Genomic DNA, 14,034 nt, shown 5'->3' with positions numbered 1-14,034 from the left:
GGACCCCCGGGCCGGCAGGGAGCGCCGGCGGCGGCACCATGAGGCGGCCGTGCGGCGCGCTGCTGCTTGGAGCCCTGCTCTGCGCTCACGGTAAGCGGCGCCGCCGCGCGAGCGCGCACCCGCCAGCCGGGAAAGTTTGTCCCCGGGCTCCGGCCGCTGCAGGACTCAACCTTCCGAGAGCGGAACGGCGCGGGCTGGGGCCTGAGAGCCCCTCGCCCCCTCACTCCAAGCAGTTCGCCCGGAGATCGCGTGCCGGGGAAGGGGACCGGGAGCTCTCCACCCCACCCCCCCCGCCCCCGACTCCTCCAGCCCGAGATGGGGCAGCGGCGACCGAGGAGCTCCTCGGGCTCGGGTCTGGGCCAGGCTGGGTGGACGGGGGTGGGGGTGGGGGTCGGGGGGAGACCCGAGGCGCTCGCCCCCTCCTTCCCTCGCTGCTCTTTGAAGAGCTGGGTGCTTCCCGTTTCGGGTTGACCCACGGCCTCTGTGTCCTTGGTGCGAATGAATGTGTGCGAAGAAAGGGAGGCGGGGAAGGATGGTCGCTAAAGCACAAATTGTAAATAGTCCTCCTTCCAGGGTCCGGGGTGGAGGGGGTCTCGGGAGGATTGCAAAGGGAGGCTCCAGTGGAATCTGAATACTTGAGCTCAGGGGATTCCTCCCGATTCGGGGAGCAGTTGCGCGGACTCCGGACCACGCTCCCGCCGAGGGTCCTTGGGCACTGCTCGCTCGCAGCATCCCCACTTAGTGGTGTTTTGGGTTCCCTCTCCTGGCTGTGACCAACCAGTTTCCTGTCCTGGGTCCTTCCCGGAGGAGGGGGAGGGGGAAAGGGGGGCAGAGGAGGGACAGAGGGAAGAAACTGCTGGAAGTCTCCCGCAGATCCGTCCTGGCTTGGGACAGGGGGGCGGGTGTCGCCGAGCCTCACCAGGCAGCCCCCCACCCTACCCCCCGGCCCGCGCGGTGGCCCTCGGGGGAGCTGGAGGGATGGCAAGAGGACTGCTGCTTCATCTGCTCCTTATTAACAACTTGTTTGGTGCCCGAACGCAACTGTTGTGTGCGTTGACGGCTCCGGTGGAATCTGTTTCTCGGCAGCCGGCTACGACCGTGGGTGCACCCCGTGATTTAGCAGCTGCCTCTAGTTGGTGCCCGAAGATCAAAGAACTTTGATCTTTGAACCCCAACCCTATTCACCCACCTCTGTTCAACCGAGGTGTGGGGGGGCGGTGGTGGTGGTGGAATCTGAGTCTTCCCGTTCTCCCCCACCACCGCCGGTGTGAGGCGCTGGACGGGGTTTAGAGTGATGGGGATTGGAGACCACGGCCTCCTAGCCGATTCTTTCTTAACGTAAAGGGAGCGCGTGTGGAAATAGTGCAGATTTCGGAACTTGCCTGGCAGGGCGTGGGGATGCCTGAGCACTTGTTTTAAAGATTGGTTTACCTCCCAAATCCAAAACAGAGTTCTCTGTCTGTTATTTAGACAACCCGTGGGTTTTCAATGACTTTTTCCATGCCCACACTAACCCCACCGAGCACTTAACTCTTCCTCTAGGAGTAGTAGCCAGGCCGACCCACGTTCCTCTCTGGACTGTCCTCTCCCCCTCCCGGGTTCTCTCCTCGAAGGTTATTTGTAGTCTCTTTGGCGTGTCGGGACAGCGGCCCTACTAGGGTAGGAATGTAGCTGCTCTTCCCACCACATGGGCCCCTTAAAGGGACAGCTATGCTTTTTGGGGGCTTTTCCCCTTCGGGCTGCAAGGCAAGAGGAAGGAGCTTTCCTCCCGGCCCCCTGGAGGAAGTTTTGAAAAAGATCAAGGGAAATGGCATGGCACTGAAGGGGAAAAAAAAAAAGGGGGGGGGGGGGGTTGCTAAAACGGATACCAACAAAGCCAGAGCAGAGATTGTCGCCTTCTGCCCTAGGGAAAGGGGAACTGGAAGGGTCCCAGCGGAGACTGGCCAAGAGGATTTTATTGCTCCAGAGCTGTCAAAACTGCATACACTACATCTGCATTGAGAACCGGGGTAGAAAATTGTGTATTTTCTGTGCTTCACAGAAGAAGGATAGAGGATTCTTGGTCGCTCTTTGGGTGCTTTTCAAGGACAAGATATTTAATGGAAACTTCAAGGTGTGGGAAGCTCTCTGTGTATGTGCCTAAGGACGCTCACTGGCACCAAGATCTAAACTTTGCCTAGCCTGCTGCTGAGCCATCCTCAGAGGCTTGGAAGGGACAGATTCATGGCTCACCAGTGAGACTGAGCAGTCACTCAACCAAAAATACCAGGAGGATCCCACACCATGTTCCAGGGGCTCAAGGAGAAGTCAGTGTATCATAGTCAATCAGTTAGACAGATCTGACCTCAACTCGGAATGAATTCAAGACACTAAAATTCAAGGCACTTATTTGGATGCTGCTAGTACTTGGGGCTTTTCCTAGAGCCCGTGGGATTGGCCCGAGCCTGTGTAAACACTCCTAAAGATTTTTGGAAGGAAACTTGATGACTGGTAATAGCCCTGGGTATCTTCCTGTTGAGGGTTGAGGTGAGGCCTCGGACAATCCACTACCATTTGAAGAGTGGCAACCCTGTTTGTCTTGGAGATCTCTTCCAGGTAAGCTTTGGTACATAGAGTGTTTATTTCTGAGACTGAGTGACAAAGAGTGGCGCTGAGACTGGACTCCTTTCCATCTGGTGTTGTCACGGTGCTGGGTTGACCTTGTCCCTGATCTTACTGGACTTGTGAAAGATGCCTGGCTTGTCACTGATTTTGGATTTCCTCTTCTGTCCCCTGTTGAGTATCAGATGACATCTTTGGGACTGGCACGTGGTATTAAGAATGACAGGTGCAAAGGGGACTGAGTGAGGCCACGTCTGACACTGAGCACATCGGACTTGCACATCTTCTGGGCCGGCAGAGAACACAGGATGTTTTACAGGCCTTTCTCACTCTTTCTATGGGCTGACTGCTAATCTTGATCTCTAAGAAGAAGGAAGATGGGAGAGGCTGGCTATGTTGCTTCTCTTTTGAAGGGAGGATCAGTCCTAGGGGCTTCCAAAACAGGGCAGAATTTTGGAGACTAAGAAGTAGTCTTGTCTTTTTTTGTGTTTGGACACATCTCATAATTTCATGACAGTTTCATGCCCGTGGCCAACTAGGTCTGTTAGTCTGTTCCAACCACGGTCTCTACATTCCTTGACACAGTTTAGCTGTGAGTTTTGTCACAGTTGCCTGGACATGGGGCATCTGACCCCAGACTGTGGATTACCATCTCATTTTCAGTATTGGAAATCTTTCTCCCTTTCTCAGCCTGGTGGGATTCAGTGTCCCAGGAAAGACTTCATGCTGACTGGTTGGCTGGCAGAGCCAGGGTTTGGCCCTATAAATAGCTCTGATGAATGCCTGTGCTTGCCACTCTCCTTCCAGCTTCGAGCTGACAGGATCAGGTTCTTTTTCCCCCAGCACACTCAGGAGCATTCCCTGAACTGGGCTCTGCACCCATTCATTTGTTCATTCATTCCCCGGACACACATTTGTCAAGTGCTAATCTAATCCCTGCATGCACAGCTCCATGATCAGGAAGCTCAGGCAGTTTGAATCTTGACTTCACCACATCTTGGTGATCCTGTATAAAACACTTCATCACCTTGAACTTCAGGGTTCATATCTGTAAGGAAGGGGCTGTAATAGTAATAAACTATCATGCAAGGATCCTGTAAAAATTAAATGAGATAATAGTACGTTCAAACCATTCAGCCCAGAGTCCCACAGATAAATGTTGGTTGTTTGCTAGCGTGCTTGCAGAAATAGATTAGAGATGGTTTTTGCCTTTGGACTATGGGAATCAGGCAAACAAGTAGTTAAACTACAGTGTCATGTGCTAAAATGGAGGCTCAGCCCTTCATTCATTTCAGCTGGTTTTTGCTCTCTCTTTTTTTTTAAGGTCTTGCCCTTTCTTTCCCTCCTTGAACACCTAATGAAACTTAAGCATATTACTCTCCTATCCACACTTCAGAAAAGAAGTCTGTGGAGCTCTGCTGTGAGTCTAGCAGGCTCACTCTGCCTCAGTTCCCCTGGGTCAGGGCCTGGGAGGCAGGGCTTTCCTATGAGAGCATCCCCGTGGTCAGGGTTATAGCCAGGCATCTCGCCCTAAGGTTGCTGTGACCCGGGGTGAGAGGTGCTGGCTGAGGTCTCCTGGAGCTGGAACCGTTTAGAATTCCAGGCTCTCCCTCCCACTGGCCTGGTAAAGGACAGGCCCCAGAGCTCATAAGGTAGTAATTGCCCCAATTGGGGGGCCGGGCCGCTGTGGGGCTGCCTTCCTTCACGACTACTGTCTTCAATCCGGAATCCTGTCGGCACGCAGGGAGAATAGATTGGAGCCTCAAGCCCATGACCCAGCCCCCAGCCTCTTCACCCGTCGAGTTTGACCCCTGTGGTCTCTTTGTTTTTTCCTTTTAAGTCGGTGCCACTAATGTGATGGTTTGGAGGGTGGGGGGGTGGGGCTGTGGAAAGTTGACCATAACCAAGAGCAGCCGTTCGAGAGAGCTGATTCTCGAGCTTTCCCGGAGGTCCTTTGACTCCATTTTCTGTCCTGCATTTTTGATTTAGCAAGAAGCCAACATCCTTGGTGCCCTTGGGCACCTTTTACGCCCTTCCGAGCAAACTTCATTCTTTCACGGCACGTAGGCATTCCCATCCTCGCTCACAGCTGAGTGGATCGCCCGCCAGCTGCCCTGACACCCTGCTCCCCTGTTCGTTCAGGTTAGAGTGAGGAGGGGAAGGGCGCTGCCCGAGCCCCAGCTGAAGGAAGCCTCACCGGGGACTTGCTGCAAGCCCAGACACAGCCCACCGGAGCTCCCCCCTCACCTCTGTGCAGAGCCGGGAGGATTGGAGTTGCGAGCAAAGCCGGAAACAAAAGCCTGGGAGCAAACCTCCCATCTGGCGGAGAGGCAGCACAAAGGTGCTGCTGCATAATTTATCACTGGAGGTTTTCTGGGGCTGGGGAAGCTCCTGGCAGAGCCTTTTGGTGGGGGAGAGGGTCCTCCACCACCTCTCATCTGGGTGAAGGGCTGGGCAGGTAGAGGGTAGGGACACCTGATTAGCAGTGAAATAAAGACGCTTTGAGAGGTTGGAAGGAGCTGCAGTGATCTTTCCTCGCTGAGTTGCTCCACTTCCTGCCCGGCCTGCAGGGCAGGGGGTAGGGGAAATGCTCCAAATAGTCCCCTCCTTGGCCCCAGCCTGGAGAACTGTCACTATGGCCTGGATGAGGACAAGAGATAGTTTCTCTGTTGGGTTGACTACAGCCTGCTGGAAATCAAATACAGATGCTGGGTTCTAATAGTCATACAGCTAGCAAGTAAGAAGGGCTTCCCAGGTGGCTGAATGGTAAGGAATCTGCCTGCCAAGCAGGAGATGTGGGTTCAATCCCTGGATTGGGAAGATCCCCGGGAGAAGGAAATGGAAACCCACTCCAGTATGCTTGCCAGGAAAATCCCGTGGACAGAGGAGCCTGACAGACTACAGTCCTTGGGGTCGCAAAAGAGTCGGACGCGACTTAGCAACTAAACAGCAACAAAGCAAATAAGAAAAGGGAGTTTCCTCATCTTTCCACTCCCCCCACCACCCCCCGCCGTGGCCAACCCCACACTCACCTGCTGTTTACACAAAAAATTTCAACCACAGGTTCAGAGAAGCAAAAAAAGTGAAAGGCTTTAAAATATACCTTCCCCAAATGAGAATTTCTGCTCCTCTGGGAGTGATCTCTGGTGACCATTTTTGCACAGCAAGCTGGGACATGTAGTCCAAAAATGACAAATGGACTTCTGGGGCAGTTAACACTGGTGAATCTCTTTGCTATGTTGCTGGCACTGTGATAAGTGTTAGCATGTTTTGTTACATGGCACTGTGATAATTGTTAGCATGTTTGATCACATTTACTCCTCACCGTATCCTTACTAGGAAGATTCTGTTAGATTCCTGTCTTACAGACGGGAAAGTAAGTCTTGGGCCATTTGCTGTCACACAGCTAGTGAGTAACTGCCCCAGGATTGAGCCCAGAGCCTGAGCTGTTAACCCTCTAATCCACACTGGCTCTTAGAACAGACTCTTTATATCTAAGCTATACCAGAAGACCCTGATCAGGACTGGTCTCTATTTTATCTCAGATTGACCTCTCCCCTCTGTTTCCAGTCTTCATCATCTCAGGGAATTCCAATGCATAAAGAATTACCTATTGGGTGCTTTTTTTTTTTTCCGATGGAGGGAGGCTTTAAAAAGCTCCCAGGAGATGTGGTTTGTAGCTCTTTGAAGCCCTGTGTTATCCTGTGGGCCTTGGGTTTTGAGATGTAGGGGGAGGGGGGAGCAATATTCTGAGCGGCCGCTCAGCACAGCCGCATCCAAGCCCTGCTGGGTTTGTGGAGTCTTGTTGACTGAGCTCCTGGGCAGGGTGAGGAGACCTCTGAGGACCTGTATGGAGACATCGCTACATTATTGGGTTGAGAGTGAGCACTCAGATGAAGAGGGTGGTATTAACAGCAACAACAACAAAATAATAGCTGCTATGATGTACTTTGTATTATTTCATTTAAACCTCCTATCAACCCTACGAAACAGGTACTACCACTACCCCCATTTCACAGAAAAGGAAACTAATCCATGTCTAAGTTGCTCTGAAATTTAGGTTCTAAATGCTCTTTTCTATGCTTGCCTCCTAGAAATTGGTTGATGAGAGATTAGGTAAGGATAAAGGATGCCATGTATTTCAAGCTCCCCCAGAGAAGGGCCGTAAAGCAGGACTGTGGTCACAGGACTGTCCCCTGTCGCTTCCTGAGGCCGCTCATGCCACCGACTTAACACATGGGAGCAGCACTGCAGCTTGGCACACAGTCAAGTTTTTAGACATCTCAAGCCCTGAAATATTAGGGCTTAATCAAAGGGTGGCTGAATAAGACCGTCTGAGTGAGTCAGATTCTGTAAAAGTAATAGTAGGTGCTGTCATTTATTCAGAGCTTAGGCTATGCTAAGGGCTTTTTTTTTTTTTTTTTGATGAATTAACTAATTCAATTCTCATAATATCTGTGGGAGGTAGGGGCTCTTATCCCAGTTTTCTAGAAATTAAATAACATGTCCAAAAGATGGTAACGATAACCCTATATGCAAAACAGAAAAAGAGACACAGAAATACAGAACAGACTTTTGAACTCTGTGGGAGAAGGTGAGGGTGGGACATTTCAAAGGAACAGCATGTATACTATCTAGGGTGAAACAGATCACCAGCCCAGGTGGGATGCATGAGACAAGTGCTCGGGCCTGGTGCACTGGGAAGACCCAGAGGAATCGGGTGGAGAGGGAGGTGGGAGGGGGGATCGGGATGGGGAATACGTGTAAATCTATGGCTGATTCATATCAATGTATGACAAAACCCACTGAAATGTTGTGAAGTAATTAGCCTCCAACTAATTAAAAAAAATAAATAAATTAAAAAATTAAAAAAAAAAAATAACATGTCCAGGTCCAATGGCCAGTAATTAGCTTAGTTTTGTTCCCATGTTCTTGACACTATGCTCTTCTGCCTCAAAACTTTGGAAGCTGACCATTAAAGACTTCTTTTCTGTGTCTGAAACTAGCAAGAGAGGACTGAACTTGCTGGGACCGATAGTCATGTGTCTCATGGTGTCACTTTTGAGAGGGCCCTCTAGGAGAAGAGTTTATCAGATAGATTTTCAAACCAGGTAAGGTTGGCCTCTAGGGATCTAGAGACGGAGATAAGGAAAGTTATGGCATGTCAGTAACTCAGCCTGATAACACAGTGAATGAAAGGAGCTCTTGTTGAAGAAAGGAGTGAACTTAAACTTTACCTGGATACAAGTAGGTAGCCACCTTAAAAAGAAGATTCTTGTTTTCTTGAGTATAGGGTAAGTCGGAAATAACCACTTTTATTTCTCATATTGTGGGCTTCCTTTTTCCCTCTGACTTCAGCTCTCACAGGATTCTCAAGGAATTTGTCATTTTTTCATTTTACAAACTTATATGATCCACACTACATACGAGCATTGAGCGACGTACGGAATACAGATACAAAGCTCTTTATCATACAATTCTACCTGCCAAGAGACTTCTGGTCTAGTAGGAGAACAGTGGTCCCTCAGCGGGCTAAGTGCTGCCGTAAAAGGAGACCCCAAGGGCCGCTGGGCACAGAGCAGAGACTTTCAGTTAAGTCAGGCTCCACGGACCCAGGTGGGGCAGCATCAGGAAAGGGTCCACGTCCTGGCCTCCTCCTGTCGACCATTTTCCTTGCTTGGTATTGGTTCCAGAGTTTTTTTGTGCAAGCTCTGTCCTCTCAAACCATGGCTGTATAGAAACCCGGGTCTCTCCTGACTCCAGGTATCTCTTGGGTGAGACCAGATCCATTTTCACGTGGCTTTTGGCTGCTACCCCTTTCAATTATACCAGTTTTGTCTTGCTGCATGGGCCTCCCTTTCAGTGGGAGATACTTATTGAGTAACCTGCCCAAGGATTGGTCCCTTGATTGGCCTGGATGTAGATTAGGGTCATTTCAAATGACTTAACCTCATTAAATAAGGTTTGTATCTTCATCATTGCTGCCAGTTGATAGAAAAGAAGACAGCATTGGAGAAAAGAACAGTGTTATAAGAAAAACATTCCTGGTGGCCCAGTGGCTAAGACCTGTGTTCCCAAGGCAGGGGGCCTGGGTTTGATCCCTGGTAAGGGACCTAGATCCCGCATGTTGCAGCTAAAGAACCCGCATGCCGCAACAAAGATTGAAGATCCCAAATGTTGCAACTAAGACCTGGTACAGCCAAACAAACAAATAAATATTTTTGAAAAAAAGAAAAACGTCTTTCACTTATATAAGTGATGATCTCTCCCTTTCCCATTGTAATCACTTCCATGCGGCGAGAGCTGTCATATACGTATACTCACAGGACACCCCTTAAGCCCTCTCATTTCTGGTTCAACTTGAAAAAGCTGCTCTGCAGCTGTGTATAGTCACGGGACACCTTGGGCCTCCGAGTGACAGGTGTGGTCCCTCCTGAGCTGAGCATTCTGTGAAGTGGTGAGGAGCAGCGCCTCTCTAACTTGAGCGTGCCTCAGTGAGAAACTTTACTGAAAGTCCGGATTCTGAGACCATAGTAACAGAAGAATATTGGTCTAAGGATCAGAATGGGTCTGCCATCCTGGCTCTCCTACTTAACCTATGACCTTGGCCAAAGCAGATGACCTTACCCATTAAAATGGTATGGCTGTAATGATTAAATGAGAACACAACTGTGTGTGCAAAAGTAGCTTGCAAACTGCTAAGAGAAACTGCAGAACTTAGTCATTTGTTGTGTGAAGTCCTGTCCTTTTCCGGACCAACACCAATACTGAGGCGCTCATTTAAAGGACAAGGGTTCCATGCTCTGCTTGCTTCGCTACTTAACCTTAGAGCAAGGGAAATGGGCCTCTGGCCTTGGCAATAGCCAAAAGGAGAGGTCACTGCTTGAAATCCATAAACTCACTGTGCGTTTGCTGAATGAGAATGCAGAAAGAAGGACCCGGAAATCCCAGTATTACCAATTCCCGTTTTGGATCTCAGAGGTTTGGAAACTCTCATAATAGCAATACCACGTATTGGGAGGCAGTATCACGAGGGGATTAAGAGCAGAGGGTCTGGAAATGACCTGCCTGTGTGTGAGCGCTTGCTCCAGCGCTTAGTATCTATATGACTTGTCAACAGACTTCTCCTCCCTGGATCTCAGAGTCCTCACCTGTAAGATGGTGATGATAATCACAGACACCTCCCAGGACTGTTGAGAGCCTTCAGTGATGTAGCATGAGAAAAGTATTTTAGAAAAGTATTTAGAGACCACATGGTAAATATTCAGTGAGGGGTGGCTGTATTTTTATAAAGCTTTTGCTGTGTGCTGGCCCTGTGCTAAGAAGTCTGCATGGATTTTTAAAATTTAGAACATTTTTTAAAAAGCATTTATTTATATATTTGGCTGCACTGGGTCTTAGTTGTGGCCCACGGGCTCTTTAGTTGTGGCAGTGGGATCTAGTTTCCTGACGAGGGATCAAACCCAGGCTCCTGGCACTGGGACTGCAGAGTCTGAGCCACTGGACCGCCAGGGAAGTGCCAGATTATTTCATTTAAACTTTACAAAACCCTTTGCAGTAAAACTATTGTTATTCCCGTTTTATGGATGAGGAAACTGAGACTCTGGCATGCACTAACTCTCTCAAAGTTGTAGAGTTAGCGGTAGAACCAGGACTTGAACTCCAGCCTTTCTAACTCTGGAATCTATGTTCTCTCACATGTTCCACAGTATCTAGTAGTGTAAGCAGGTGGATGTCTCTTTTTTCCTGAAGAAAGCAGTGAGAAAGTGGTAGGTAACATGGCTGAGATTCGAGTTAGCCTCCTAGGAAGGCCCTATGAGCACATTAACATGTATCCTAAAAGCTGGATTATCGGATGATCAGGGATAGTGAACACTTTGGGAAGAGGTCTTTTCCTTGTTGAACGGCATTAAATTGAAGGTCCCATCCCCTTTAGGGCCAAAGTAGACTTGCAGTGTGGCTGGGAAATAGTGTTCAAGGCCAGAAGCCCAGGGGAGTGCTCTAACTGAACACTTCTTGAAATGAAAGCCGCGTCTTGCCACCCGCAGTCACTTGTTTCCTTTCTTCACTCACCATTCTTTTAGTTAAAAAGGGTTAAAAGCTGTCCTTTATGATCACAGCCAGGACTCGAGTGAAAAGGCAGAATTCCACCTCCCAGGATCCCAGAGGGGCAACAGTTGTCCAGAAGAGCTGAGTCTTGGAGGATAATGTGTCTGTTTACTGTATGAACACCCAAGCCAAGACTTTGCCTGTCGCCGGCTGCCTGACCTTCACATGCTGACGTTCAGATGTTGCTCTGACAGGCAGGAAGTCGTGCCTTTTCAACAACCAACTTGATGCCCACCGGATGGAATGCTTTGTTTCGAAGTCTGCAGGGGGAACTCAGGACTTCTGCTATCACTCAGCCAAAGGGGGTTGGGGAGGCTTTAAAAAAAAAAAAAATCCTCTGAAGGCTCTCTTTACCTACTGAATTCCTTTTTTTTTTTTTAATTAATTAATTTATTTATTATCTTTGGCTGTTTGGGGGCTTTTCTCTAATAGTTGTGAGCGGGGGCTACTCTTCCTTGCAGTGCGTGGGCCTCTTATCATGCTGGCTTCTCTTGCAGGGCACAGGTTCTAGGTGCGTGGACTCAGTGGTTCTGGCACACAGGCCCAGCTGCTCCGCCTCATGGGAGAATCCTCCTGGACCAGGGATCGAACCCGTTCCCCTGCATTGGCAGGCAAATTCTTAACCACTAGCCTGGATTTCTTTTGGCTTGCGTGTAGCCTAAAATGCTGCTGTGCCAGATCCTGGTACTCAGGTTCTTAGCATCAAGGCCTTTTAGGAAAAAAAAAAAGCTAGCCCCCAAATCCTCATGTCCCTGCACCTCCAGCCTGCACTTCTGGAGCATCCTTGGCATTCCCAGGCATGGATCAGCCTCTCCCACATTCATCCTCTCATCCAAGTCTGTGGCTTTTTTATATACCAGGCTAAGGGGGCTGTGGTACTTAACACAAGGTGGCGCAACTGGTCAGGGGGACCCAGCTCTGTCCGCTGCAGGTCCAGAGCTTTTTCCTCCTCCCTTCTCTCCCATGCCTTCTCCTGTCCATTCTGGTCATCCCCTTACCCTGATCGCCTCCGTGGTGTGGCCCTGCTCCCTGCTCTGTGGGGTTAGCAGTATTTCTCAACCTCCCACTGACATTTTAGGCTGGATAACTTCTTTGTTTGGGGGCACCTGTCTAGTACATTGTGGAATATTTAGCAGCATCTGTGGCCTTTATCCTCTGAATTCTATCCGCGTCACCAGTTACAACCAAGAATGTCATCACACATTGCCAAATGCCCCCCAGGGAGAAAAAACATCCTTCACTGGGAACCACTGTGACAGCCTATTCTTCCTCTTCATCATTCCTCCCTGCGAAGGGGGTCAGTGTCTTGGTGAGCCCCATGGCATGGAGTCCTCTGGAATACTTAGTTATTGCTCTTTCATCCCAGCCAGAGTCCCCGAAAGCAGTGCTTATAGCTGTGATGAACTGATCACACTTAGAAAAGTTTCTCAGGCTCTCGTGCCCAGGGTCTGAGTGAAAAAAAAAAACCCAAAAACCCATTCCTTCTCAGTGCTCTCAGAACAGGCCAGAGAGGAGGGGGACTGGGGCTTCGGTGCTTGCCTGGGAAGAATCCTCCATCCTATACTTGCAGGGAGACCTGGAGAGAGAGGCGTGCTGGCCTTGGAGTAGAGACGCAGCTTCTCTCAGATGGATTCTTCTGGCTTCTGCAGGAAATCCTGCATTTTTTCTAGGGCAGCCAGTTCCCTTAGCATGTGGAAGGCAAGGGCAAGGCCTCCCCTGAAGGTGGGGTGAGAGCTATGTTCCTTCATTCCAGAAACACACCTTTTGCCCGAGGTTCACAGATCACAAAGGCTGGCTGTCCCCCCCATCCATCTGCAGGTTAGGGACCCCTGCTTTCTGCTTATGCTTGTCCTGGGGGTTGGACGTGGAGAGGGAGGGGTCTAGGGAACAGCAGTCCTTTGCTTTTGGTGGGAACAGCAATCCACCCTTTCATTCTGGGTCCTGAACCCTAAAGCTGGCCCGAGGAATATAATGTGAAGTGAGGATGGATGTCAAGGAGATGAGCCAAGAGAGGGACGCTGGGCCCGGGAAATAGGAAAGGAAGCAGGGTGGCATTTGGGAGCTGACTCCTTCCCCATTCCAGCCCAGCCCGAGGGCAGCGCCCAGCGGAGGGGAGGACAAGGAGAAGAAAGCAAGTGGGGGAGATGAGCAAGGGAGAGTGGCCCCGTCCTTCCCAGCTGCAGCAGCCCAGCGGGTTAGATGAATGCTGGGGGGGCGGGGAAGAGTGACCCTGGCAGAACCCTTTGTTCCAGCTGAGGCTGGAGCGGGGGCACTGAGCCATTCACACGCCATCCCAGGGCATCCTGCTGGGCACGCTGGGGAGGGGGCGCAGCGGCCGGTCATGGGACTTGGCCAGGCAGATAGCTGGATGCTCAATAGGGAAGCCCAGCTGCGTGCTGCGGGGGCTGGGGGCGGGGCGGCCCCTGCCATCCTTCCTCCAGGCCGCGGCCAGGCCCACAGACAGGAAGGCCGCCCCCCCCTGCAGTCGCTCTGCCCCAAGGCAGCCTGGTCCCCCCCATCCCCCACCCCGTTCCCCCTTCTCCTGGTCGCCCTTCTTAGAGGTGCGCTCTGACTGCAGGACTCCCAGAAGTGTCTGCTGCTTCCTGCTCCCCGGTGTGACTTCTTATCCCCAGAAGGGGCTCCAGCATTTTAACTCAGCGTCCCCCTCCTGAATAGAGGCGAGAGCATCCATAACGCCACCTGGTTTTGGAGGGAAGGGCCTGGAAGCCTTTGTGCATCGTCCTCCTCTCCCCGGCTCCCTTTCCCCGGGACCACTAGCCCTGCAACTGGTGTCATTGTCTCTGGGCCTTTGCGGGTGTGCAGAAAACCCTGTCATAGAGGGGAGACCTGGGCTGTCTGTGAGCCCAAAGTCAGAGGGTATCCTCTGGACTGTTTGTGCCTAGAGGAGGGGGAAGGCACCATGACGTCATCCACATCTCCCTGCAGTCGTCTTCCTGACCTCCTAGGTAACAGTGCCCCTAGACTTGGCACCTCTACCTTGCCCCCCAACCCCGGAATGGATTTTGGTGGGCTGGGAGCTGAGCCCTCACTGGTTCCTCTTCTCTCTGCCCAGGACTGGCCAGCAGCCCTGAGTGTGCCTGTGGTCGGAGCCACTTCACGTGTGCGGTGAGCGCCCTCGGAGAGTGTACCTGCATCCCTGCGCAGTGGCAGTGTGATGGAGACAATGACTGCGGGGACCACAGCGATGAGGACGGATGTAGTAAGACCTCCTCCCCCCCACCCGGGTTCCTGGGAGGGTGACAGATATGCACAGGTGGGAGGTTTCTTCACGGTGTGTATGACTTTAACCCTCCCGTATTTCCC

General features: G+C 51.0%; 1 protein-coding gene across 1 annotated transcript in view; it reads left to right on the top strand.

Moving 5' to 3' along the window:
- LRP4 (LDL receptor related protein 4) overlaps positions 1-14,034 on the top strand; it is a 52,371-nt gene continuing 38,337 nt past the window's right edge. The window contains exons 1-2 of the mRNA XM_061153066.1: positions 1-90; positions 13,784-13,930. Of these exons, the coding sequence (XP_061009049.1) occupies positions 39-90; positions 13,784-13,930 (199 nt within the window). The 5' untranslated portion in view covers positions 1-38. The remainder of the gene's footprint in view (positions 91-13,783; positions 13,931-14,034) is intronic.

Source organism: Dama dama, chromosome 1 (assembly GCF_033118175.1).
Source record: "Dama dama isolate Ldn47 chromosome 1, ASM3311817v1, whole genome shotgun sequence".
Taxonomy (NCBI): Eukaryota; Metazoa; Chordata; class Mammalia; order Artiodactyla; family Cervidae; genus Dama; species Dama dama.
Note: the sequence above shows the minus strand (reverse complement) of the source record. Positions and strands in the feature narration are given on the sequence as shown.